This window comes from Aquarana catesbeiana, linkage group LG07 (assembly GCF_042186555.1).
Source record: "Aquarana catesbeiana isolate 2022-GZ linkage group LG07, ASM4218655v1, whole genome shotgun sequence".
NCBI classification, from domain to species: domain Eukaryota; kingdom Metazoa; phylum Chordata; class Amphibia; order Anura; family Ranidae; genus Aquarana; species Aquarana catesbeiana.
This window is the reverse complement of record NC_133330.1, coordinates 24,157,535-24,183,283: the sequence shown is the minus strand read 5'-3', so window position 1 is coordinate 24,183,283 and position 25,749 is coordinate 24,157,535. Positions and strand designations below refer to the sequence as shown.

At 46.0% G+C, this 25,749-nt stretch overlaps 1 protein-coding gene across 1 annotated transcript in view; it reads right to left on the bottom strand.

The window, feature by feature from the left end:
• The window catches only part of CIMIP7 (ciliary microtubule inner protein 7), a 57,971-nt gene extending 35,931 nt beyond the window's left edge, over positions 1 to 22,040 (bottom strand). Inside the window, exons 1-2 of the mRNA XM_073591785.1 lie at positions 21,873 to 22,040; positions 8,751 to 8,864 (exon numbers count right to left, since the gene is read on the bottom strand). Of these exons, the coding sequence (XP_073447886.1) occupies positions 8,751 to 8,864; positions 21,873 to 21,899 (141 nt within the window). The 5' untranslated portion in view covers positions 21,900 to 22,040. The remainder of the gene's footprint in view (positions 1 to 8,750; positions 8,865 to 21,872) is intronic.
• Between the last annotated feature and the right edge of the window lie 3,709 nt (positions 22,041 to 25,749).

Genomic DNA, 25,749 nt, shown 5'->3' with positions numbered 1-25,749 from the left:
TTTTTATCTTAACCACTTCAGCCCTGGAAGGATTTTCCCCCTTAATGACCGGGCCATTTTTTTGCGATACGGCACTGCGTCGCTTTAACTGACAATTGCACGGTCGTGCGACGTTGTACCCAAACAAAATTGACGTCCTTTTTTTCACACAAACAGAGTTTTCTTTTTGGTGGTGTTTGATCACCTCTGCGGTTTTTATTTTTTGCGCTATAAACAAAAAAAAGCGACAATTTTGATAAAAAAACAAAAACTATTTTTTATACTTTTTGCTATAATAAATATCCCCCAAAAAATGTAAAAAAAAACACATTTCTTCATCAGTTTATGCCGATATATATTCTTCTACATATTTTTGATTGGTTTGCACAAAAGTTATAGTGTCTACAAAATAGGGAATAGATTTATGGCATTTTTTATTATTATTTTTTTTTGTTTGTTTTACTAGTAATGGCAGCGATCTGCGATTTTTAGCGGGACTGCGACATTGCAGCGGACAGATCGGAGACTTTATTTATAATTAATATTAGGCTGCAGAAATAGTAAATACCGGTATCTCTGAAACGGTGCACGTTTAGATATTCCTTGTTTCTAGGGTTGTCCCGATACCGATATCGGTATCGGGACAACCCTAGAAACAAGGAATATCTAAATGTGCACCGATACCGAGCACTTGCCTGAGTACTTGTACTCGAACAAATGCTCCAATGCTTAATCCGATACCTGGACAGTCAGGGGTGATCGGTGTGGCGCTGGGGAGGAGTTACAATCACCGTTCTCCCTGTATAGATTTCAATGAAGCAGCTGACAGCCGCTTCTCCTCCTCTTCCTCCTGCGGCTTTCAGCTGCTTTATTGAAATCTATACAGGGAGATCGGTAATTGTAACTCCTCCCCAGCGCCGCACCGATCACCCCTGACTGTCCCCCATATCCTCCTCCAGTCCCCCAGGATGTCAGGATGGTGAGCGGAGGAAGGAGCTGGTAAATATGTAATTTACCGGCTCCTTCCCTTTTCCGAATGCACAGAGTCAGTGATCACTGCCACCGTTCATTCATAACTGTCACTGAGCATCATAAACTGTAATTTACGATGCTTCAGTTTATGAATGGAGAGGAGCCGCTATCTCTTGTCCATTCACATACCTCCCAACATTTTGAGATGGGAATGAGGGACACCTACTAGCAAACGTATGTAGGCATAGGACACGAGTTCCTGCCACACCTCCTTAAAGGAGAATTAACCAAAAAAAAAGGGTTAATTAAATCCACAAGGGCTTTTTTTTTACCACTACTATTCTTTACATTGGCTTTTAAAATGTACAAATGCAGCAATTTAGAATTTGGACGAAAGGTTTAGCGCTGGGAAACACTTTTTGAAACATAAAAAGTGCATTTTATAAACAACTATATAGATCAGACCAGAATAAGGGACAAATGAGGCGGAAAGAGGGACGGAGGGACTTTGCTCCAAATCAGGGGCAGTCCCTCAAAATCAGGGACAGTTGGGAGCTATGCATTCATCTTCAGTGCAGCTGAGGCGGCAGAGAAAGGGACTGGGTAATCTGTGTCCTTAATCCCTTTCCCTGTCTCAAAAGGGAGATGTCCGGGGTCTGTTAAGACCCCGGATATCTCACCAAAGCCACCCCCCAACAGGGCTAATAAAAAGAAATGAGATAGATCTCTCTATCTCTCTCTCTATTATATATATATATATATATATATATATATATATATATATATACACACAGTGGGGACGGAAAGTATTCAGACCCCCTTAAATTTTCACTCTTTGTTATATTGCAGCCATTTGCTAAAATAATTTAAGTTCATTTTTTTCCTCATTAATGTACACACAGCACCCCATATTGTACACACAGCACCCCATATTGACAGAAAAACACAGAATTGTTGACATTGTTGCAGATTTATTATAAAAGAAAAACTGAAATATCACATGGTCCTAAGTATTCAGACCCTTTGCTCAGTATTTAGTAGAAGCACCCTTTTGATCTAATACAGCCATGAGTCTTTTTGGGAAAGATACAACAAGTTTTTCACACCTGGATTTGGGGATCCTCTGCCATTCCTCCTTGCAGATCCTCTCCAGTTCTGTCAGGTTGGATGGTAAACGTTGGTGGACGGCCATTTTTAGGTCTCTCCAGAGATGCTCAATTGGGTTTAAGTCAGGGCTCTGGCTGGGCCATTCAAGAACAGTCACGGAGTTGCTGTGAAGCCACTCCTTCGTTATTTTAGCTGTGTACTTAGGGTCATTGTCTTGTTGGAAGGTAAACCTTCGGCCCAGTCTGAGGTCCTGAGCACTCTGGAGAAGGTTTTCATCCAGGATATCCCTGTACTTGGCCGCATTCATCTTTCCCTCAATTGCAACCAGTCGTCCTGTCCCTGCAGCTGAAAAACACCCCCACAGCATGATGCTGCCACCACCATGCTTCACTGTTGGGACTGTATTGGACAGGTGATGAGCAGTGCCTGGTTTTCTCCACACATACCGCTTAGAATTAAGGCCAAAAAGTTCTATCTTGGTCTCATCAGACCAGAAAATCTTATTTCTCACCATCTTGGAGTCCTTCAGGTGTTTTTTTTAGCAAACTCCATGCAGGCTTTCATGTGTCTTGCACTGAGGAGAGGCTTCCGTCGGGCCACTCTGCCATAAAGCCCCGACTGGTGGAGGGCTGCAGTGATGGTTGACTTTCTACAACTTTCTCCCATCTCCCAACTGCATCTCTGGAGCTCAGCCACAGTGATCTTTGGGTTCTTCTTTACCTCTCTCATCAAGGCTCTTCTCCCCCGATAGCTCAGTTTGGCCGGACGGCCAGCTCTAGGAAGGGTTCTGGTTGTCCCAAACGTCTTCCACTTAAGGATTATGGAGGCCACTGTGCTCTAAGGAACCTTAAGTGCAGCAGAATTCTTTTTGTAACCTTGACCAGATCTGTGCCTTGCCACAGTTCTGTCTCTGAGCTCTTCAGGCAGTTCCTTTGACCTCATGATTCTCATTTGCTCTGACATGCACTGTGAGCTGTAAGGTCTTATATAGACAGGTGTGTGGCTTTCCTAATCAAGTCCAATCAGTATAATCAAACACAGCTGGACTCAAATGAAGGTGTAGAACAGGAGTCTCAAACTGGCGGCCCTCCAGCTGTTGAGAAGCTACAAGTCCCATGAGGCCTTGCAAGGCTGAAAGTTACAAGCATGACTCCTTCAGGCAAAGGCATGATGGGACTTGTAGTTCCGCAGCAGCTGGAGGGCCACCAGTTTGAAACCCCTGGTGTAGAACCATCTCAAGGATGATCAGAAGAAATGGACAGCACCTGAGTTAAATATATGAGTGTCACAGGAAAGGGTCTGAATACTTAGGACCATGTGATATTTCAGTTTTTCTTTTTTAATAAATCTGCAAAAATGTCAACAATTCTGTGTTTTTCTGTCAATATGGGGTGCTGTGTGTACATTAATGAGGGAAAAAAATGAACTTAAATTATTTTAGCAAATGGCTGCAATATAACAAAGAGTGAAAAATTTAGGGGGTCTGAATACTTTCCGTCCCCACTGTATATATATATATTGTAAAAAATAATAGTCCAGGCGTCATGAGTTCTACATATATTAGTGCCACTGTGGCATGCCATTAAAAAAAAAAAAAAAGAGTATCGGTAATCGTATCGGCGAGTACTTGAAAAAAGTATTGGTACTTGTACTCGGTCTTAAAAAAGTGGTATCGGGACAACCCTACTTGTTTCTACAGGTAAGCTTTATTATAAGGTAGGTACAAGTCACCAATCGGTGTTGACTACCGCTTTAAGACTTACTCTCATCACGCTGCAGTAGAACGTGTCATAATAAGCCTATATATCTAGGTTTGCGGTGTTTGTAGGACGTTTGGCTTGGAAGACATTTGTACAAAACACACACTGCCGAAAACTCCCATATTAGGAGATCTTTGCTTTGGCCTCACCAGTCGAAGGTTAAACAAATCAATATCCCCGGGTAAATATTTTTATTAGCGGTTGTAAACAAACATGTCAGCGCCGGGCTTTGAGGAAACAAACGATGTTCCGCACACAACCTCGAGAAGCGGCTTTAGAAAAGTCCGGATTCCCTTTCAACATAAAAGGCTTTAATCAGCGATGGCAGTCAAGCAAAGCCGACACAGGCCGGGCCCCGTCTGCAGGTGAGGATGTCGTAACCCACTTCTGTTCATTTAGAATTCATATCAGAGGACTGTAATGACACCACGGTTCTCTAAATTTACGCTTTCATCTCTTGCAGGTGGGACGCCTAACACTTCTCTGTGAGTTACAGCGCCGCGGTTTATCAGAAATCAGAGAGTATAGGGGAGGAGGGCGCCGCAGCGAGTTCTAGAATGTAGGTCAATGGAAAAAGTGAAGAACTGCAGCACCGTCGCCTTGTAGCACTGGGGTCCGGGGTCTGATGCCCACCAGATGCACTATCTGTATGAAGCCTGCATAGGACTCTGAGGGTCCCCACATGAAAACATTCCTTACTGATTTTTTTTTTTTTTTTTTCTTTTGTACGCTCTTGTTTTAATCACTTGCCGACCAGCCGCCGTCATTATACTGCGGTAAGGTGGCAGGAGCCCGCAAATCGCCGTAGCTGTACGTTAGAGCTGCACGATTAAACTCTAAGAATCGTAATCGCGATCTTTTTGACCCTTCCGATCTTCAAAACAGCATGTCACGATCTTTCCAACAAGTGCAGAGAGTTCTCAAAGCTGAAAAAAAAAAAAATCCAGGCAGCCTGCCAAATTTTATTGCAACACAAAATAATTAGAAACAAAGTATCTTTTTGTTCTTTTATCAAAGGAAAGAACTCCTGCGCATAGATGAGGGAAGTTTAACCATTTAAAGACCAAACCTTTTTTGACATTTGTTGCTTACAAGTAAAAAAATCATTATTTTCTGCTAAAAAACATGACATATTTTCTTTTTTTTTAAGCAGAGACCCTAGAGAAAAAAATGGTGGTTGTTGCAATATTTTATGTCACACAGTATTTGAGCAGCGGTTTTTCAAACGCAATTTTTTTTTTAAATATACACTTTAATTTTTAAAAAAACTAAAAACAGTAAAGTGAGCCCAATTTTTTTTTGTATAATGTGAAAGAAGATGTTACACCGCGAGAATCGTGATCTTTATTCTAAGCGAACAAATCGTGATTCTCATTTTAGCCAGAATCGTGCAGCTCTACTGTACGTCGGCTCGGGAACTCGCTATTGTGGGTGCGCGCACCGCCGGAGGCCATCGGGGGAGCCAATCAGCGTGTCCCGCGGACTCGATGTCCGGCGACCACCTGCGATCATTCCCAGCAGTGACAGAACAGGGATCTGCCTGTGTAAACAAGGCAACTCTCCGTTCTGACAGGGAAGATCACACAGATCCTATATTTCTGCTAAGCAGGAAGACGGATCTATGTGTTTCCCCAGTCACACAGTACCCCCATACAGTTGGAGCCCTTTCACACTGACAGAGCGGCTGTGTTAATGGTTAGTGTCGTTTTAGAGGCGCTTTTTGGCCGCTAGCGGGACGCTTTTAACCCCAGCTAGCGGCTGAATAAAGGGTTAAAAGTGCCCGCAAAGCGCCGCTGCTGAGGCGCTTCAGTGGCGCTGCTTATTAATTTTAATGGGCAGGGGCACTTTAGGAGCAGTGTATACACCACTCCTGAACCCTCTTATACACGTCGGGATTTTCGACAGACTTTTGTCCGAAGGGCGTGTGCCAGGAACCTGTCTTGAATACAAAAGGCACACAATTGTCGGCCAACAAACACAAACGTGGTGACGTACTACGTGGAATTTCAGCTCGAGCGCCACCCTTTGGGCACCTTCTGCTAATGTCGTGTTTGGTGAACATTGATTCCGAGCATGCGTGTTTGTACTTTGGACTTTTGTGTGATGGACTTGTGTACACACGATAGGAAAATCTGACAACAGACCGTTGTCCGACGAAAATTTACTAGCCTGCCATCCAACATTTGTTGGCCGAAAGTTGGACAACAATTGTCTGATGGAGCGTACTAACTGTCGGATTTTAGGCAAACAGTCTGTCATCACACAATTCCCTGCCAAAAATCCGATCGTGTGTACGAGGCTTTAGTCACCCCAAAGATGCTGCTTACAGGATTTTTTCTAACGTCCTGCCAGCGCAGCGTCCCAGTGTGAAAGCACTCGGGCTTTCACACTGGGACTGCAGATGAGGCATTTTTCAGGTGCTTTACAGGCGCTGTTTTTAGATTGTAAGCTCTTCTGAGCAGGGCCCTCTTAATCCTCTTGTATTTTATTGTATTATAACTGTATTTTCTCCCTTTTATATTTTAAAGCCCTGCGTAAACTGTTGGCGCAACAGTGGGGATGGAAAGTATTCAGACCCCCTTCCATTTTTCACTCTTTGTTATATTGCAGCCATTTGCTATAATCATTTAAGTTCATTTTTTTTCCTCATTAATGTACACACAGCACCCCATATTGACAGAAAAACACAGAATTCTTGACATTTTTGGCGATTTATTAAAAAAGAAAAACTGAAATATCACATGGTCCTAAGTATTCAGACCCTTTGCTGTGACACTCATATATTTAACTCAGGTGCTGTCCATTTCTTCTGATCATCTTTGAGATGGTTCTACACCTTCATTTGAGTCCAGCTGTGTTTGATTATACTGATTGGACTTGATTAGGAAAGCCACACACCTGTCTATATAAGACCTTACAGCTCACAGTGCATGTCTGAGCAAATGAGAATCATGAGGTCAAAGGAACTGCCTGAAGAGCTCAGAGACAGAATTGTGGCAAGGCACAGATCTAGCCAAGGTTACAAAAACATTTCTGCTGCACTTAAGGTTACTAAGAGCACAGTGGCCTCCATAATCCTTAAGTGGAAGACGTTTGGGATGACCGGAACCCTTCCTAGAGCTGGCCGTCCGGCCAAACTGAGCTATCGGGGGAGAAGAGCCTTGGTGAGAGAGGTAAAGAAGAACCCAAAGATCACTGTGGCTGAGCTCCAGAGATGCAGTCGGGAGATGGGAGAAAGTTGTAGAAAGTCAACCATCACTGCAGCCCTCCACCAGTCGGGGCTTTATGGCAGAGTGGCCCGACGGAAGCCTCTCCTCAGTGCAAGACACATGAAAGCCTGCATGGAGTTTGCTAAAAAACACCTGAAGGACTCCAAGATGGTGAGAAATAAGATTCTCTGGTCTGATGAGACCAAGATAGAACTTTTTGGCCTTAATTCTAAGCGGTACGTGTGGAGAAAACCAGGCACTGCTCATCACCTGTCCAATACAGTCCCAACAGTGAAGCATGGTGGTGGCAGCATCATGCTGTGGGGGTGTTTTTCAGCTGCAGGGACAGGACGACTGGTTGCAATCGAGGGAAAGATGAATGCGGCCAAGTGCAAGGATATCCTGGACGAAAACCTTCTCCAGAGTGCTCAGGACCTCAGACTGGGCCGAAGGTTTACCTTCCAACAAGACAATGACCCTAAGCACACAGCTAAAATAACAAAGGAATGGCTTCACAACAACTCTGTGACTGTTCTTGAATGGCCCAGCCAGAGCCCTGACCTAAACCCAATTGAGCATCTCTGGAGAGACCTAAAAATGTCCGTCCACCAACGTTTACCATCCAACCTGACAGAACTGGAGAGGATCTGCAAGGAGGAATGGCAGAGGATCCCCAAATCCAGGTGTGAAAAACTTGTTGCATCTTTCCCAAAAAGACTCATGGCTGTATTAGATCAAAAGGGGCTTCTACTAAATACTGAGCAAAGGGTCTGAATACTTAGGACCATGTGATATTTCAGTTTTAATTTTTTAATAAATCTGCAAAAATGTCAACAATTCTGTGTTTTTCTGTCAATATGGGGTGCTGTGTGTACATTAATGAGGAAGAAAATGAACTTAAATGATTTCAGCAAATGGCTGCAATATAACGAAGAGTGAAAAATTTAAGGGGGTCTGAATACTTTCCGTCCCCACTGTATATAAATCCTGTATAATAATAATAAAGCGCCTAAAAAATGCCCCAGTGTGAAAGAGGTCTCAGTAATCACAAACGGGGAACACATTTAACCCCTTGATCGCCCCTGATGTTAACCCCTTCCCTGCCAATGTCATTAGTACAATAACAGTGCATATTTTTAGCACTGGCCATTGTATTGGTGTCACTGGTCCCCAAAAAAAAGTGTCAAAAATGTCAGTTAGGTGTCTGATCTGTTTGCCGCAATGTCGCAGTCCCGCTAAAAATCACAGATCGCCAACATTACGAAGAAAAAAGAAATAATAAAAATGCCATAAATCTATAACCTATTTTGTAGACGCTATAACTTTTGCGCAAACCAATCAATATACGCTTTTTTGCAATTTTTTTTTTTACCAAAAATATGTAGCAGAATACATATCAGCCTAAACTGATGACTAAATTTGTTTTTTTACATTTTTATAGCATAAAGTTAAAAAAATTATATGTATATATATATATATATATATATATATATATATATATATATATATATATATTTTTTTTTTTTTTTTCTTTTTTTAATTGTCTGCCTTTTTTGTTTATAGTGCAAAAAATAAAAACCACAGAGGTGATCAAATAACACCAAAAGAAATCTCTATTTGTTGTAAAAAAAAAAGGACATTGATTTTATTTACTGGCTTACTGCCAGTAGGCAAGTGGTTAATAAATCAACTCCATAGCTTTGCCATGCCGCAACCCACTCACATTAATTCGCTGGGCGAAGGCCTTGGGTGGCGGTGGCCTGGCCGCCATTCGGTATTCCTGGCAGATGTCATTGCGCATGTGGCTTCGAAAGTGTCCATGAAAGCCGCTGGGGAACTGAAAGAAAGAAGTGATGACATACAAAGAGTTAAATTGCTGGCCAAAAGGGAATCGGTAAACATTGCAAAATGCCTGCATGGAAATACAAAGGGGGAAGCTGCCAATTTCTCAGTTGCAGGCTATGTAATATTCATGAAGACGTAATGCACCTTCAACACCAATGAAGTTACTAGTATGTAGTCTGCAGGTGAGTGGAAGGTGGATTTCTGTGGAGTAATGTCACTTGGGTATAGGCAGGTCGGCTGAAGTCAAGGTTGAATCCATGCCCTCCTATGCCTCACCACTGGCTCTTTATTATGTGGCTTGGCCTCCTTCTCCACTATGGGGGTTTGGGAGGTTTGGGAGAGGTGGGGTTCAAGTTTGACTTTTACTGGGAAGGTCAAGATGTGCACAAAAATTAAGCAATCTGTATCTTGGGGTCCTACTGATAGTTTGGAGATATATTAGGGTAACACCGCTTATATAGTTTGAATTGCCTTTTTCTCAGCACCTACTGTATATCTGCTGTATTAATTTTTCACTTCCTCCTCCCTGGCCGCGGCCCATCGCATCATTTCCTGTTTGCAATGCCTTCTGGGAAGGGGCGGCAACTTCCTCTGACACTGCTGTTGCTATGGAAACCTGACCTGAAACCTATTACACTGCTTGTGCTGCACTGAGCATGTGTGAGATCTGCAAGGATGAGATCCAGGAAGAAATACAGTCTGGCTTCAGATGCCCACACTTAAGATGGCAACGGCCTGCTGTAAGTTTATAAAATAACAAACTACTGCTATAAACTAACAAAACAGACCTTAGTTTACAGACTAACTTTACTAGAATACATTAAGCTTGTGTATTATAGGGGTATTTTTATTTTAAAAGTATAATTTCGGCCGGAACACCACTTTATAAGGCACCCTGTAGAATTGCGCACAATCCCGGGGCACACCAGTCTGAGGGCTCGCTCACACAAGGAGGGGCGTCCAAGTTGCATTTTTATTTAGGTTGCTCTATGCTAGTGAAACATGCAAAAAAAAAAAATGTGCTGGCCTAATTTTTAAATTGGAGCACCACCAAAATGAATGGCACTGCAAAAGGCAACACATTTTTGTGTGGTGTGAAAAAAAATGAGCGTTACTGGACCCGGTGTGAAAAACCCTAAAGTGTAGTTTTTAAAAGAGAAGTATAGACTCCCCCCCTCAAATCATACTCACCTAGGTGGATGCAGCATCGGTCCAATGCTGCATCCGTCCCCCACCGGCTCTAACACTGACTAACTGTTAGTCAACTGGCTCTTTGCTCCAACACCCCCCCCCCCCCTATGCTCACTGGAGCGCTGGGCTGTGGAGGGGGCGGGAGCGGTCGGTTCAGCCTCTCAGAGACTCGCTGACAGGCTGAGCCGAGTGCCGGTCCAGGCATGTGGGTGGATCCCGACTTCACTGTCGCGATCCTGCCCGAGTCTGCAGCGGCGCTGTGACGTCAGTCGTCGGCGGGCTCCGGCCCGCTGTCAGCTGAAAATGGGTCACAGGAGTGCAGAACACACTGCACTGCTGTGATCCACAGGAGAAGTACAGCCAAACGAGCTTTGGCTGTACTTCTCCTTTATGGCAGAGTTAAGCAGTCAGTAGGTTGTAAATCTTCCTTCCCCTTCCTAGCACAAAATCCCCCTTCAATATGCTCCCTACCTCCTACCACTATTCCCCCCTACCAAATTCCTCCTCTGGCACAAATCCTCCCCTCCTCCTAAACACCCCCCCCCCCCACTTTGCCTTTATCATTTGTCCTGTGTGTATATCGGTCTGTCCGACAGAAGCCGGACGTTTGGCCGAGTTCCGTCGGACGTGCATGCTGGAAAACCAGCAGCCATCCGATTCAGGATCAGCGTTCTCAGCCAATGGCAGAGAGCGCTGATCGGAGTGTACTGGCGGGGGGCGTCCCCCTGTCAGAACACAACAGCTCAGCGGGGGGGGGGAGATCGCTGTACTGACTTCGGATGGTTAGTATAGCGGCTCCGATTGGAGCTGTCAGTTTTTATGCGTTCAACCCGAAAAAAAAAAACAAAACTTGTAGTGTGTACCAGGTATTACAGAAAGCCCTGATACAGTCCGATGATTAAAGGGCTCTCTCCCCCTCCCTGTTGCTATCTATACCAGGGGTCCCCAAACTACGACCCTCCAGTCGTTCAGGAACTCCCATCCCTGATCTATACTACTGCTGGAAAAGCTGAAAGCTGTGTGCACTGGCCGATCTTTCCTTAGCAACCAATGGTGTCATTGGTTGGTAGGACGCAAGCGGTCGGCTTGTACAGCTTTCAGTTTGGCAGGCAGTAGCATAGATAGCAGCAGGGAGGGGGGAGAGAGCCCCGGAGGAGGAATGGTGATGTGCTCTCCCTGCTCCGTATACACAGAAGGCAACACAGGGAACCTTTAATCATCGGACTGTATCAGAATTTTCTGTAATTTTACCGTGGCACCCCGGTAATTGGACCCTGGGCAAAACTTTTCTTGGGGCCCCCCCCCCCATGCAGTTTCGCTCTCCACCTGCTCTGAGATATACAATAAATAGACACATAGCAGCTAGACTCAAAATTAGTTTACTGAATCAGATCAGGCAGCATTGCGATTGGTTGCTAGAGGTTACAGTGTATCATTACCGCTCACTAACTGGTTGCTAGAGGTTACAGCACACATTACGGCTTACCGATTAGTTGCTAGAGGTTACAGCACATGATTTATGCTTGTTGATTGGCTGCTAGAGATTACTATGGATATGACCTCAGGGGGCCAAGATATGCATATCAATGCCGCCAGCCGCCGCTATTTACATATGAATGCCACCACTATTTACATATGAACACAGGGTCTGCAGGTGAGTCATCTGTACACAACAAAAGGGCAGAACTGGGCAGCATTAGTAGCAGCACTTCACACTGAGATATTGGGACACAGCATGGGACTAAAATCTTAATGGATTGAGGGAATTTAAACCAGGATAGTAGGCAAGTATGAGGCAGCTGCTTTGGGCCCCACAACAATGACAGGGCCCAGGGCAGCTGCTCCTTTTGCCCTGCATTAAAAACGGCCCTGACCCCGGTTGCAAAACCCTGCTATAGACTTTAATAGGAATTCAATTTCTGTTTGAAGCAAGCAAAAGCCCCATGACACAGACCCCAACATGCATTCTCAAGTGATGCAAATGTTCACATTCATGCACCAGTACTCGGTAATACAACAATCTTTACATTGGAATATTCAATGCACATGGAGCCTCGACATTAGGTAAGTGGTCCTTTTTTTAAGACCATTGTTTAAATGCAGTAAAAATTACAGTTATCACACAAATTTACTGTGGAAGAAAGGACGTTATTTAATCTTGCACATTGCTGCATCTATCAAAAAAAAAAAATAGGATCCACTGAAATTGTATTTCAAAAGATACTTCTGAATCATCTGCATAAAGCATTGTTATTTACAGTGGATATAAAAAGTCTACACCCCCCTGTTAAAATGTCAGGTTTGTGTGATGTAAAAAAATGAGACAAAGATAAATAGTTTCAGAACTTTTTCCACCTTTTAATGTGACCTATAAACTGTACAACTCAGTTGAACAACAAACTGAAATCTTTTAGGTGGAGGGAAGTAAAAAAAATAAAAAAATAAATAAATAATATGGTTGCATAAGGTGCACACCTTTATGCCTTGTACACACGGTAGGATTTTCCGACAACAAATGTTCGATGGGAGCTAGTTGTCGGAAATTTCGACCGCGTGTGGGCTCCATCGGACATTTTCCGTCGGAATTTCCTGGATCTCAAATTTTCCGACAACAAAATCCGTTGCCGTAAATTCCGATCATATGTAGACAATTCCAAAGCACAAAGTTCCACGCATGCTCGGAATCAAGCAGAAGAGCCGCACTGGCTATTAAACTTAATTTTTCTCAGCTCGTCGTACATGTTGTACGTCACCGTGCTCTTGATGTTCGGAATTTCCGACAAGATTTGTGTGTCCGTGTGTATGCAAGACAAGTTTGAGCCAACATCCGTCGGAAAAAAAAAAAAAAATGGATTTTGTTGTCGGAATGTGCGATCGTGTGTATGCGGCATTACACTATTACTTTGTTGAAGCACCTTTTGATTTTATTACAGCACTCAGCCTTTTTGGGTATGAGTCTATCAGCATGGTACATCTTGACTTGGCAATATTTGCCCGCTCTTCTTTGCAAAAACACTCCAAATATGTCAGATTGCGGGGGGCAACTCCTGTGCACAGCCCTCTTCAGATCACCCCACAGATTTTCAATGGGATTCAGGTCTGGGCTCTGGCTGGGCCATTCCAAAATTTTAATCTTCTTCTGGTGAAGCCATTCCTTTGTTGATTTGGATGTATGTTTTGGGTCGTTTTTATGCTGAACGATGAAGTTCCCCTTCATGTTCAGCTTTCTAGCAGAAGCCTGCAGATTTTGTGTCAATATTGACTGGTATTTGGAACCGTTCATAATTCCCTCTACCTTGACTAAGGCCCCTGTTCCAGCTGAAGAAAAACAGCCCCAAAGCATGATGCTGCCACCACCATGCTTCACGGTGGGTATGGTGTTCTTTCGGTGATGTGCAGTGTTGTTTTTGCGCCAAACATATCTTTTGGGAATTATGGCCAAAAAAGTTCAACCTTGGTTTTATCAGACCAGAACACGTTTCTCCACATGCTTTTGGGAGACTTCAGATGTGTTTCTGCAATATTTAGCCGGGCTTGGATGTTTTTCTTGGTAAGAAAAGGCTTCCATCCTGTCACTCTACCCCATAGCCCAGACATATGAAGAATACGGGAGATTGTTGTCACATGTACCACACAGCCAGTACTTGCCAGATATTCCTGCAGCTCCTTTAATATTGCTGTAGGCCTCTTGGCAGCCTCCCTGACAAGTTTTCTGCTCGTCTTTTCATCAATTTTGGAGGGACGTCCAGTTCTTGTCACTGTTGTGCCATATTTTCTCCACTTGATGATGACTGTCTTCCCCGTGTTCCATGGTATATCTAATGCCTTGGGAATTCTTTTGTACCCTTCTCCTGACTGATCCCTTTTAACCATGAGATCCCTCTGATGCTTTGGAAGCTCTCTGCTGACCATGGCTTTTGCTGTAGGATGCGACTAAGGAAAGGTCAGGAAAGACCTACTGGAACAGCTGAACTTTATTTGGGGTTAATCAGAGGCAATATAAATGATGGCCAGTGTGTACTGACTCCTATTTAACATGAGTTTGAATGTGATTGCTTAATTCCGAACACAGCTACATCCCCAGTTATAAGAGGGTGTGCACACTTATGCAACCACATTATTTTAGCATTTTATTTTTACTTCCCCTCCCTAAAAGATTTCAGTTTGTTTTTCAAATGAGTTGTACAGTTTAGAGGTCACATTAAAGATGGAAAAGGATCTGAAATTATTTCTTTGTCTAATTTTTTTACATCACAGAAACCTGACATTTTAACAGGGGTGTGTAGACTTTTTATATCCACTGTATATATTATGCTATAGTTAACATTGAGCCACTGGAATTACACCATGAATTATGAATCATAACCTCCTTTGGGAATTAAAGCCGTGACTTGCGTTATACTGGGGGGGGGGTTTAATAATAATTTTGTAGAACATGAATGAACAATGGTTGCCCAGAGGCTTCAAGCTGTTTGCTTCAGACATGAACCGGCTCACAGGGATGATCAGAAGGGCAATTTTGGTTTACGGTGAAAAATATGGTTTTGTCTGGAAGCTGAGGGAAGAAAATTCAGTCATTACAATCTGATGTCCTAATTAAACCAGATGTATTATTTGGAACACAGGAATAGGAGATGTTAAAATTACTTCTGAACAATAGCCAGCTGTTCAGCCATGCTGAAGGCTGCACCTATATTCAACCCCTTGGCGCCGACCGCACACATATATACCTCTGTTGCAGAAGGGGCTGAATAATTTGGGAGGGGGGGTGGCAAAGCAATGCAAGGCCGTCCCGTCCCCGGGAGACGGACATGAATGGGGGGAGCGTCAGCAACACCCCCACCCCCCCTGCGGGAGATGGACAGGAAGGCGGAAGGCCTCCTTACTTTAGGAGGCAGATGTCCTGCCCGGGATGGCTCTGATTTCCCCTCCTCCTCCCTCCACAGTCCAAGCCAGGGAGTGCTGGATGGCTGAGCCGCTGCAGGTGAGCCATCCCTGGTGGGTCAGTCGGTTGGGCTTAACCTGTGTCTCCTCCTGCCATTCATCTCCTCCCTCCTCCTCCTAGGCCAATAGGATCGCTTCTCCTTTTCGGCAATCGGGAAACAGGTTTCAACACTTCCTGATTGTCTGGGAGGAAAATCAGTGTGACAATAGCGAATATTTATTGTTTGCTATTGTCACACAACTGGGTGGGATCAGGGCGCAATACTCTGCGCCCCGAGCCAACCCTTTTTTTTTTGAAGCCTATTAGAGCCTCAGGCTCCAATCATGTGCTTAAAAAAAAACAAAAAACATTGGAATTTATGCGTCCGGCGCCCTGCATGTAGATTAGGGGGCCGGAGGCATGGATAGGGGGGGCGGCGCCCGTGTGCCACTAGTGAACGGGCCGCCACTGATATACCTTAATGCATAGATGCGGCCCTATTAAAACTACTTATCGCGCCGAAAGTGCACTCCCAACATGGTAGCCGGAATGTACCGGAAAGCTCCTGATGCATACTAGCGATCGGGAGCTATCCAATTATGTGACCGCTGTGACAGCCAATCACAGCGGTGGCATGACCCGAACGCCTGCCTCAGCTTCCGGCTTCTAGAACCCTTAAAGGGCCGGTAGGTGGGGAGGGGGTTAAAGCTGAATTCCAGGGAAATCGTAAACCTACCCTTGCAGCGGGGCTCCCCATGCACTGCAAGGGTTAAATGCCTGTTTTTGGCTGGGGGGGAACATTAAAGGATAAGTTATTCTTTGTTAAAAAAAATCTAAATAAATAACAAAGAATTACAAAATGCAATTTTAAAACCACAACCAAGCTATTAAAATATTAGGTTCCCTGATGAAAGCAGGAATGGTATAAAGTTCTCCCAAAGATCGATGACCCCGCAATATCTCATACCAGATAACGTACACACAAATATATATATATGTATATATATATATATATATTTTTTTTTTTAATTATTATTATGATTATTACAATTATAGCTTTGACCCCCATGCACATTAAAACAAATATAAATGTGTCTGTACAATGAGAAAACAAGTTGGTGAAATAAAAACGGATTTCAGTTATTAACTGATCATGTTGTAGAAAACAAGAAATCCTACAGCTGGATTTTGGATGTGTAGGTACCGTAAAGTAGAACTAAGGGCAAAACGTTTTTTTTTTTTCATTTTGAATAGAGTAAGGGAGGGTCCTAACCCCCCCTCCGTCAGATGTTTTTTCGCCACCTGTGTCCCATTTCGGAGATTTCCCTTCACTTCCTGCCCCATAGCCAAACAGGAAGTGAGAGGAAATTCCTGCAATTTAATGGATATCCTTGGGGTGCCCAGGTCACCAAAACTACTGTCCCCATTGGAAGATTTCCCCTCTATTACTTTTTTTGGGGACAACCCAAAATTTGGGACTTTCTTTTACTTTCACTCTCAATGATAATGGTAAACGGGACACAGACAGCAATAAAAACTGACAGAGGTTCTAAACCAGGGATATGCAATTAGCAGATCTCCAGTTGTTACAGAACTACAAGTCCCATTGGGCATAGCAAGACTCTGACAGCCACAAGCATGACACCCAGAGGCAGAGGCATGATGGGATTTGTAGTTTTGCAACAGCTGAAGCTCCGCTACTTGAATATCCCTGCTCTAAACCATCTCCTCCATGTCCAAAAAAGAAAAAAAAGTTTTGCCTTTAGTTATACTTTAAAGTGATTGTAAAGTCTTATCTTACTCCTTTAAAAAAAATAAAATAAAATAACGAACATGTTATATTTACCTGCTCCATGCAAGCTGTGACAGAGCCGCTACAGAAGGGCACGGCGCTGGATCAATGAGGATTACAAGGGACTCAAGTGAGGTAAGTATAAAGGTGTGGGGGGGGGGGAGGATATGGAAAGGATCCTTTTAACCACTTAAGGACGGAACCTCTTTCTGAGATTTGTTGTTTACAAGTTAAAAACTGTTTTTTTTTTGCTAGAAAATTACTTAGAACCCTCCAAACATTATACTTTTTTTTTTCTAACACCCTAAAAATTAAAATGGCGGTCGTTGCAATACTTTCTGTCACACCGTATTTGCGCAGCGGTCTTACAAGCGCACTTTTTTTGGAAACTTTTACACTTTTTTAAATTAAAAAAATAAGACAACAGTAAAGTTAGCCCAATTTTTTTTTTATATTGTGAAAGATGATGTTACGCTGAGAAAATTGATACCCAACATGTCACGCTTCAAAATTGCGCCCGCTCGTGGAATGGCGACAAACTTTTACCTTTAAAGATCTCCATAGGCGACGTTTAAAAAATTCTACAGGTTGCATGTTTTGAGTAACAGAGGAGGTCTAGGGCTAGAATTATTGCTCTCGCTCTACCGATTGCAGCGATACCTCACATGTGTGGTTTGAACACCGTTTTCATATGCGGGCGCTACTCACGTATGCGTTCGCTTCTGCGCGCGAGCTCGTCGTTTTTTGTTTTTTTTTTATTATTTTTATTATTTATTTTACATGATTTTATTTATTTTTACACATTTAAAAAAAAAAATGTGCGTTTAAATTTTTTTTTTTCCTTATTTATTTTACCTTTTGTTTTTTATTTGTACACTGTTCTTTAAAAAAAAATTGTGTCACTTTTATTCCTATTACAAGGAATGTAAACATCCCTTGTAATAGAAAAAAAGCATGACAGGACCTCTTAAATATGAGATCTGGGGTCAAAAAGACATCAGATCTCATATTTACACTAAAATGCCATAAAAAAAAAAAAAAAATTTTCATTTGAAAAAATAAATAAAAATAAAAAACATGGCCCTTTGACGTCACTTCCACCATGCAATGGTATGGAGACGGGTGGGGGCCATCTTCAGGAAAAAAAAACATCCGGTCGCCTCTGCCGCTACAGACAGCTCCGGTAAGCAGCGGAGGGCACCAGAGAGCAGCAGGGGGGGGGCCCTCTCCCGCCGTCGATAAAAGCGATCTTGCGGCGAATCTGCCGCAGAGACCACTACCAGACCGCCCACCGAAGAAGAGGATACCGGGGTTATAGCAGCTAGCTGCTGCAATAACAAAAATATTACTCTTCAAAGTTAGGACGTATATCGGCGTGCGGCGGCCCGGAAGTGGTTTAAAAAACAAAAAACAAACATGTAATACCTACCTCCTCTGTGCAGTTGGTTTTGCACAGAGTGGCCCCGATCCTCCTATTCTAGGGTCCCTCCGCGGCTCTTGGCTCCTCCTCTTCTCGAGTGCCCCATTGGAGAGCTGCTGTCTCTGGGGGGCACTCGTGCGGGTGCGCTTCCGTGTCCTGCTGCTGCGTCCATTGACACAGACAGCAGGACTCTGCCCCGCCTCCCCCCCCCGGACCTTAAGTTGCATCAAAGTGGGACCAAAGTAGTGCAGGGACCACTTTGTAGTCGCTGCGACTTGAAGTCGCACAGATATGAACGGAACTCTTTGGAAATCATGGGAGAACGACTTGTCATGGGACTTTGCAGTCCCAAGTCGCAGGACAAGTTGCACAAGTGGAAACGGAGCCTAAATCGCTAATGTCACAAGTGGGTGGGTTCCTGCGCCCCGAGCCTGACCTTTTTTGAAGCCAATTAGAGCCTTAGGCTCTAATTATGAGCTTGCAAAAAAAAAAAACCTCATAGAAACCTATGAGTCCGGCGCCCCACATGGAAATTAGGAGGGGGGCAGCATCCCTGCGCCCCTTATAGACCGGCCACTGCTGGTCAGTACACTGTTCACACTGGTAATCAGGGCACTGATCATCAGTGCAAACACGTCAGTGCCCATCAGGGCAGCTTATCGGTGCCCACGGGTGCCGCCTCATCAGTGCCCATCAGTGAAGGAGAAAAATTACTTATTTGCAAAATGTTATAACAGAAGCTAAGAAAAATGTTTTTTTTTTATTTTAATTTTTGTTTTGTTTTTTATCATTTATTTAGCAAAAAAATAAAAACCCTGTAGTGACTAAATACTAGGGTTGCACCGTATCGGTATCGATACCAAGTATTTGCACAAGTATCGGTACTCGTGCAAATGCACCGATACCTGAAACTGATACTTTCAGGCTTGGTTCTTTGAGCTGTCAGTGGGTCTCCCCTGTTAAAGAAGTTCCGGTAATTGGAGCTGTAAAAAAAATTTAAAAAAGCAGATGTTTATTAACAACATTGCTCAGCCACTGAAACACTAAAATAAAAAGAAACATTGTTTCTTTTTGTATATTTCTGTTTCTTCATCTGCAGATCAAAGGGATGAACAAATGTTCCTCTGTTTAACCCAGCGGTTCTCAACCCGGGGGTCGCGACCCCCTGGGGGGTCGATTGCCCATTCTCCAGGGGGTCGCGAATGCTGGCCGAGATGCTGGCCGAGACAGACCCGCAGTCCGTCCGTCTCGGCCAGCGAGATGTCACTTCCTGGAGAGGAGGGACGGCACGGAAGTGACGTTCCGTCGCCGCCATCTTGGTACTCTCGTCCGCAGTAAGGCTTAGACTTAGAAGTCGGCAAGCGGACATCTTTTTACACCCACCGAAGTCCGCTTGCTGCGGACGAGTGTACCAAGAGGGAGGCAACGAAACATCACTTGCTGAAGTAGAAGAACACCTGTGACTTCTGGTAAGTTAGACACACAGGAAAAGCTGATAAGGCAACATTTTTTTTATTATGGTACTTAACATTTATATTTATAATGGTACTTAACATTTATATTTATATATATATATATATATATATATATATATATATATATATAAATGTCCCAGTTGGTTCCTCAAAAGTGGTTATTCCGTGCCAGTGCTAGATACATGTTTGGGTGCTATACACTTTGTATATCTAGCACTGGCACGGAATAACCACTTTTGAGGAACCAACCGGGACATATATATATAAATCAGTGGTGGGGGCGCAAACAAACTGAAAAAATCTGAAAAAACCCCCATTAAAACGCCACAACTGTGCCATCAAATGCAGCCACTGTGCCCCTACAATTGTCGCCACTGTGCCAGCAAACGCTGCCACTGTGCCATCAAACGCAGGAACTGTGCCCTTTAATTGTTGCCACTGTGCCAAACGCAGCCACTGTGTCCATCAATTGTCGCCACTGTGCCAGCAAACGTCGCCACTGTGCCCATCAATTGTCGTCACTGTGCCATCAAATGCAGGAACTGTGCCCTTTAATTGTTGCCACTGTGCCAAACGCAGCCACTGTGTCCATCAATTGTCGCCACTGTGCCAGCAAACGTCGCCACTGTGCCCATCAATTGTCCCCACTGTGCCATCAAATGCAGGAACTGTGCCCTTTAATTGTTGCCACTGTGCCAAACGCAGCCACTGTGTCCATCAATTGTCGCCACTGTGCCAGCAAACGTCGCCACTGTGCCCATCAATTGTCGCCACTGTGCCATCAAACACAGCCACTGTGCCCAACAATTGTCGCCACTGTGCCAGCAAACGCCGCCACTGTGCCATCAAACGCAGCCACTGTGCTCTTTAATTGTTGCCACTGTACCAAACGCAGCCACTGTGCCCATCAATTGTCGCCACTGTGCCAGCAAATGTCACCACTGTGCCATCAAATGCAGCCACTGTGCCATTAGACGCAGCCACTGTGCCCTTTAATTGTTGTCACTGTGCCAAACGCAGCCACTGTGCCCATCAATTGTTGCCACTGTGCCAGCAAACGTCGTCACTGTGCAGCCACTGTGCCCATCAATTGTCGCCACTGTGCCATCAAATGCAGCCACTGTGCCCATCAATTGTCGCCACTGTGCCAGCAAATGCCGCCACTGTGCCATCAAATGCAGCCACTGTGCTCATCAATTGTCACCACTGTGCCAGCAAACGCAGGAACTGTGCCCTTTAATTGTTGCCACTGTGCCAAATGCAGCCACTGTGCACATCAATTGTCGCCACTGTGCCAGCAAATGTCGCCACTGTGCAGCCACTGTGCCCATCAATTGTCGCCACTGTGCCATCAAACATAGCCACTGTGCCCAACAATTGTCGCCACTGTGCCATCGAACGCAGCCACTGTGCCCTTTAATTGTTGCCACTGTGCCAAGCGCAGCCACTGTGCCCATCAATTGTCGCCACTGTGCCAGCAAACGTCGCCACTGTGCCAGCAAACGTCGCCACTGTGCCATCCATTTAATTATTTTCCTGCTTTTTTTTGTTCGCGTCTATTTTATAAACGATAAACAATTAAAACTTTTTTTTTTGTTTGCTTTGTTAGTGAATATTTTTACACATATATATTAACATATATTTACATATTTCACATTGAAAAAGCGCAAAATTAAAAAAAAACAATCTCTTTATTTCATTTGTAAAAAACTTTCCAATGCTTTGTACCATTGCTGATGTGAAAACAAAACAGTTGCGGTAGATATCGGTAATTGGTATCGGTTGAGTACTAAAAAAAGAGTATCGGTACTCGTAAAAAAAAAAATGGTATCGGTGCATCCCTAAAAAATACCATTAAAAGAAAGTTCTATCTGTCTCAAAAAAAAAATGATAAAGATTTAATTTGGTTACATTGTTGCATGACCGCGCAATTGTCATTCAATGACAGCGCTGAAATCTAAAAATTGGCCTGGGTAGGAAGGGGGTGACAGTGCCCGGTACTGAAGTAGTTAATGATGCCAATACTTCCTCTGCTGTCCCCCGTCCCCCACAAATAATAAAAGGATAACGAAATAACACAATTCTTTGGAAAGATATTCTAAATGGGGAGATCTGTGTCACATTACGTCCTCTAAATATGAGTGTCAGTTTCGTTGCATCGGAGAATTCTTTATGACAAGAAGAAGGAATACCCTTACCCAGGATCCTGTGACTGTGACTGGCATCACTTCCTTCCAGAACCCGCATACAAATCCTTTAATTTCACGTGTGTGTGTGAGATGATCCAAGCAAAGTTCATGTATATTTTCTGTCTCTTGCACTGTTAAATAGGTTGCCGGGGTGCTGTTGACATCGTTGCTAAGTGACCGGAAAGTAAAGGCTGTGAGCGGCTCGGGATTTCCAGCCGGCAACACAATGGCTGCTACGATTGTAAACACATAATCATTTACCAAACCTAAAAATAAAAATAGTATACTTTAATTAGTAACATTAGCAAAATAAAAACACTTATTTTAGGTTATGCATTAAAAACAAACAAACAAAAAAAACGAAAACAAAAAACTTTCCAGCATTGTCCTCAGCCTGGTCTCCGACTTCCAGACTCCAGAGGGGTTTATTGTGGGGGGGGCTCTACATTTTCTAAGGGGGCCAGTTTATTGTCCTTCAGAATTTAGGGGGCCGGACTGTGGCCATTGGGGGTAGAAAAATAATTCCCCATCCTTGGTGTCAGTGGGAGGAGTAGTGCATTGAAGGGGCGTGTCCATGACCTCCTGGGCTTACTCAAATTAAGGGGGCGTGTCCCTGACCTCACTCAAATCGAGGGGGCGTATCCCTGACCACCCACAAATAAAGAGGGCGTATCTCTGACCTCACACAAATCGAGGGGGCATGTCGCTGACCCCCTGGGCTCACTCAAATCAAGGGGCGTGTCCCCGACCCCCTGGGCTCACACAAGTTGAAGGGGCGTGTCCCTGACCTCACTCAAATCGAGGGGGCATGTCCCTGACCCCAAACAAAGAGGCGTATCTCTGACCTCACACAAATCGAGGGGGCGTGTCCCTGACCTGACCCCCTGGGCTCTCTATAATTGAGGGTGTGTGTCCCTGACCCCCTGGGCTCACACAAATTGAAGGGGCGTGTCCCTGACCTCACACAATAAGAGGGGGCGTGTCCCTGACCCCCTGGGCTCTCTCAAATCGAGGGGGCGTGTCCCTATCCACCTGAGCTCACACAAATTGAAAGGGCATGTCCCTGACCCCCTGGGCTCACTCAAATCGAGGGGGTGTGTCCCTGACACCCTGGGCTCACACAAATTAAAAGGCCGTATCCCTAACACCCTGGGCTCACACAAATCAAGGGGGTAAGTTCCTGGGCTCACTCAAATCAAGGGGGCGTGTCTCTGATCCCTTGGGCTCACTTAAATCAAGGGGGCGTGTCCCTGACCCCCTGGGCTCACTCAAATCGAGGGGTGTGTCCCTGACCCCCTGGGCTCACACAAATCAAGGGGGCATGTCCCTGAGCCCCTAGGCTCACTCAAATCGAGGGGCATGTCCCTGACCCCCTGGGCTCACTTAAATCGAGGGGGCGTGTCCCTAACACCCTGGGCTCACTCACATGAAGGGGCGTGTCCCTGACACCCTGGGCTCACACAAATTAAAAGGGCGTATCCCTGACACCCTGGGCTCACACAAATCGAGGGGGTGTGTCTCTGACCCCCAGGGCTCACTCAAATCGAGGGGGCGTGTCCCTGACCCCCTGGGCTCACTCAAATGAAGGGGCATGTCTCTGACCCCCTGGGCTCACACAAATCAAGGGGCGTGTCCCTGACCCCCTGGGCTCAGTCAAATCAAGGGGGCGTGTCCCTGACCCCCTGGGCTCACTCAAATGAAGGGGCGTGTCCCTGACCCCCTGGGCTCACTCAAATTGAGGGGCGTGTCCCTGACCCCCTGGGCTCTCTCAAACCGAGGGGCGTGTCCCTGACCCCCTGGGCTCACTTAAATCAAGGGGGCGTGTCCCTGACCCCCTGGGCTCACACAAATCAAGGGGGTGTGTCCCTGACCCCCTGGGCTCACTGAAATCAAGGGGCGTGTCCCTGACCCCCTGGGCTCACTCAAATCGAGGGGCGTGTCCCTGACCCCCTGGGCTCACTCAAATCGAGGGGGCGTGTCTCTGACACCCTGGGCTCACACAAATTAAAAGGGCGTATCCCTGACACCCTGGGCTCACACGAATCGAGGGGGCGTGTCCCTGACCCCCTGGGCTCACTCAAATGAAGGGGCATGTCCCTGACCCCCTGGGCTCACACAAATCAAGGGGGCGTGTCCCTGACCCCCTGGGCTTACTCAAATCAAGGGGGCGTGTCCCTGACCCCCTGGGCTCACTCAAATGAAGGGGCGTGTCCCTGACCCCCTGGGCTCACTCAAATTGAGGGGCGTGTCCCTGACCCCCTGGGCTCTCTCAAATCGAGGGGCGTGTCCCTGACCCCCTGGGCTCACTCAAATCAAGGGGCGTGTCCCTGACCCCCTGGGCTCACTCAAATTGAGGGGCGTGTCCCTGACCCCCTGGGCTCTCTCAAATCGAGGGGCGTGTCCCTGACCCCCTGGGCTCACTCAAATCAAGGGGGCGTGTCCCTGACCCCCTGGGCTCACACAAGTTGAAGGGGCGTGTCCCTGACCCCCACAAATAAAGAGGGCGTATCTCTGGCTTGTCCCTGACCCCCTGGGCTCACACAAATTGAAGGGGCGTGTCCCTGACCTCACACAATTCGAGGGGGCGTGTCCCTGACCTCCTGGGCTCTCTCAAATCGAGGGGGCATGTCCCTGACCCCCTGGGCTCACTCAAATGAAGGGGGCTTGTCCCTGACCCCACTTAAATGAAGGGGTGTGTCCCTGACCCCCTGGGCTCACTCAAATCAAGGGGGCGTGTCCCTGACCCCCTGGGCTTACTCAAATGAAGGGGCGTGTCCCTGACCCCCTGGGCTCACACAAATCAAGGGGGCGTGTCCCTGACCCCCTAGGCTCACTTAAATGAAGGGGCGTGTCCCTGACCCCCTGGACTCACTCAAATCGAGGGGGCATGTCCCTGACCCCCTGAGCTCAGTCAAATCAAGGGGGCGTGTCCCTGACCCCCTGGGCTCACTCAAATGTAGGGGCGTGTCCCTGACCCCCTGGGCTCACTCAAATTGAGGGGCGTGTCCCTGACCCCCTGGGCTCTCTCAAATCGAGGGGCGTGTCCCTGACCCCCTGGGCTCACTTAAATCAAGGGGACGTGTCCCTGACCCCCTGGGCTCACACAAATCAAGGGGGCGTGTCCCTGATCCCCTGGGCTCACTGAAATCAAGGGGCATGTCCCTGACCCCCTGGGCTCACTCAAATCGAGGGCGTGTCCCTGACCCCCTGGGCTCACTCGAATCGAGGGGGCGTGTCCCTGACCCCCTGGGCTCACTCAAATCGAGGGGGCGTGTCCCTGACACCCTGGGCTCACATAAATGAAAAGGGCGTATCCCTGACACCCTGGGCTCACACAAATCGAGGGGGCGTGTCCCTGACCCCCTGGGCTCACTCAAATGAAGGGGCATGTCCCTGACCCCCTGGGCTCACACAAATCAAGGGGGCATGTCCCTGACCCCCTGGGCTTACTCAAATCAAGGGGGCGTGTCCCTGACCCCCTGAGCTCACTCAAATGAAGGGGCGTGTCCCTGACCCCCTGGGCTCACTCAAATTGAGGGGCGTGTCCCTGACCCCCTGGGCTCTCTCAAATCAAGGGGCGTGCCCCTGACCCCCTGGGCTCACTCAAATCAAGGGGGCGTGTCCCTGACCCCCTGGGCTCACACAAGTTGAAGAGGCGTGTCCCTGACCTCACTCAAATCAAGGGGGCGTGTCCCTGCCCCCAAACAAAGAGGGCGTAGCTCTGGCCTCACACAAATCGAGGGGGCGTGTCCCTGTACCCCCGGGCTCACACAAATCGAGGGGGCATATCCCTGACCCCCTGGGCTCTCTCAAATTGAGGGGGCGTGTCCCTGACCCCCACAAATAAAGAGGGCGTATCTTTGGCTTGTCCCTGACCCCCTGGGCT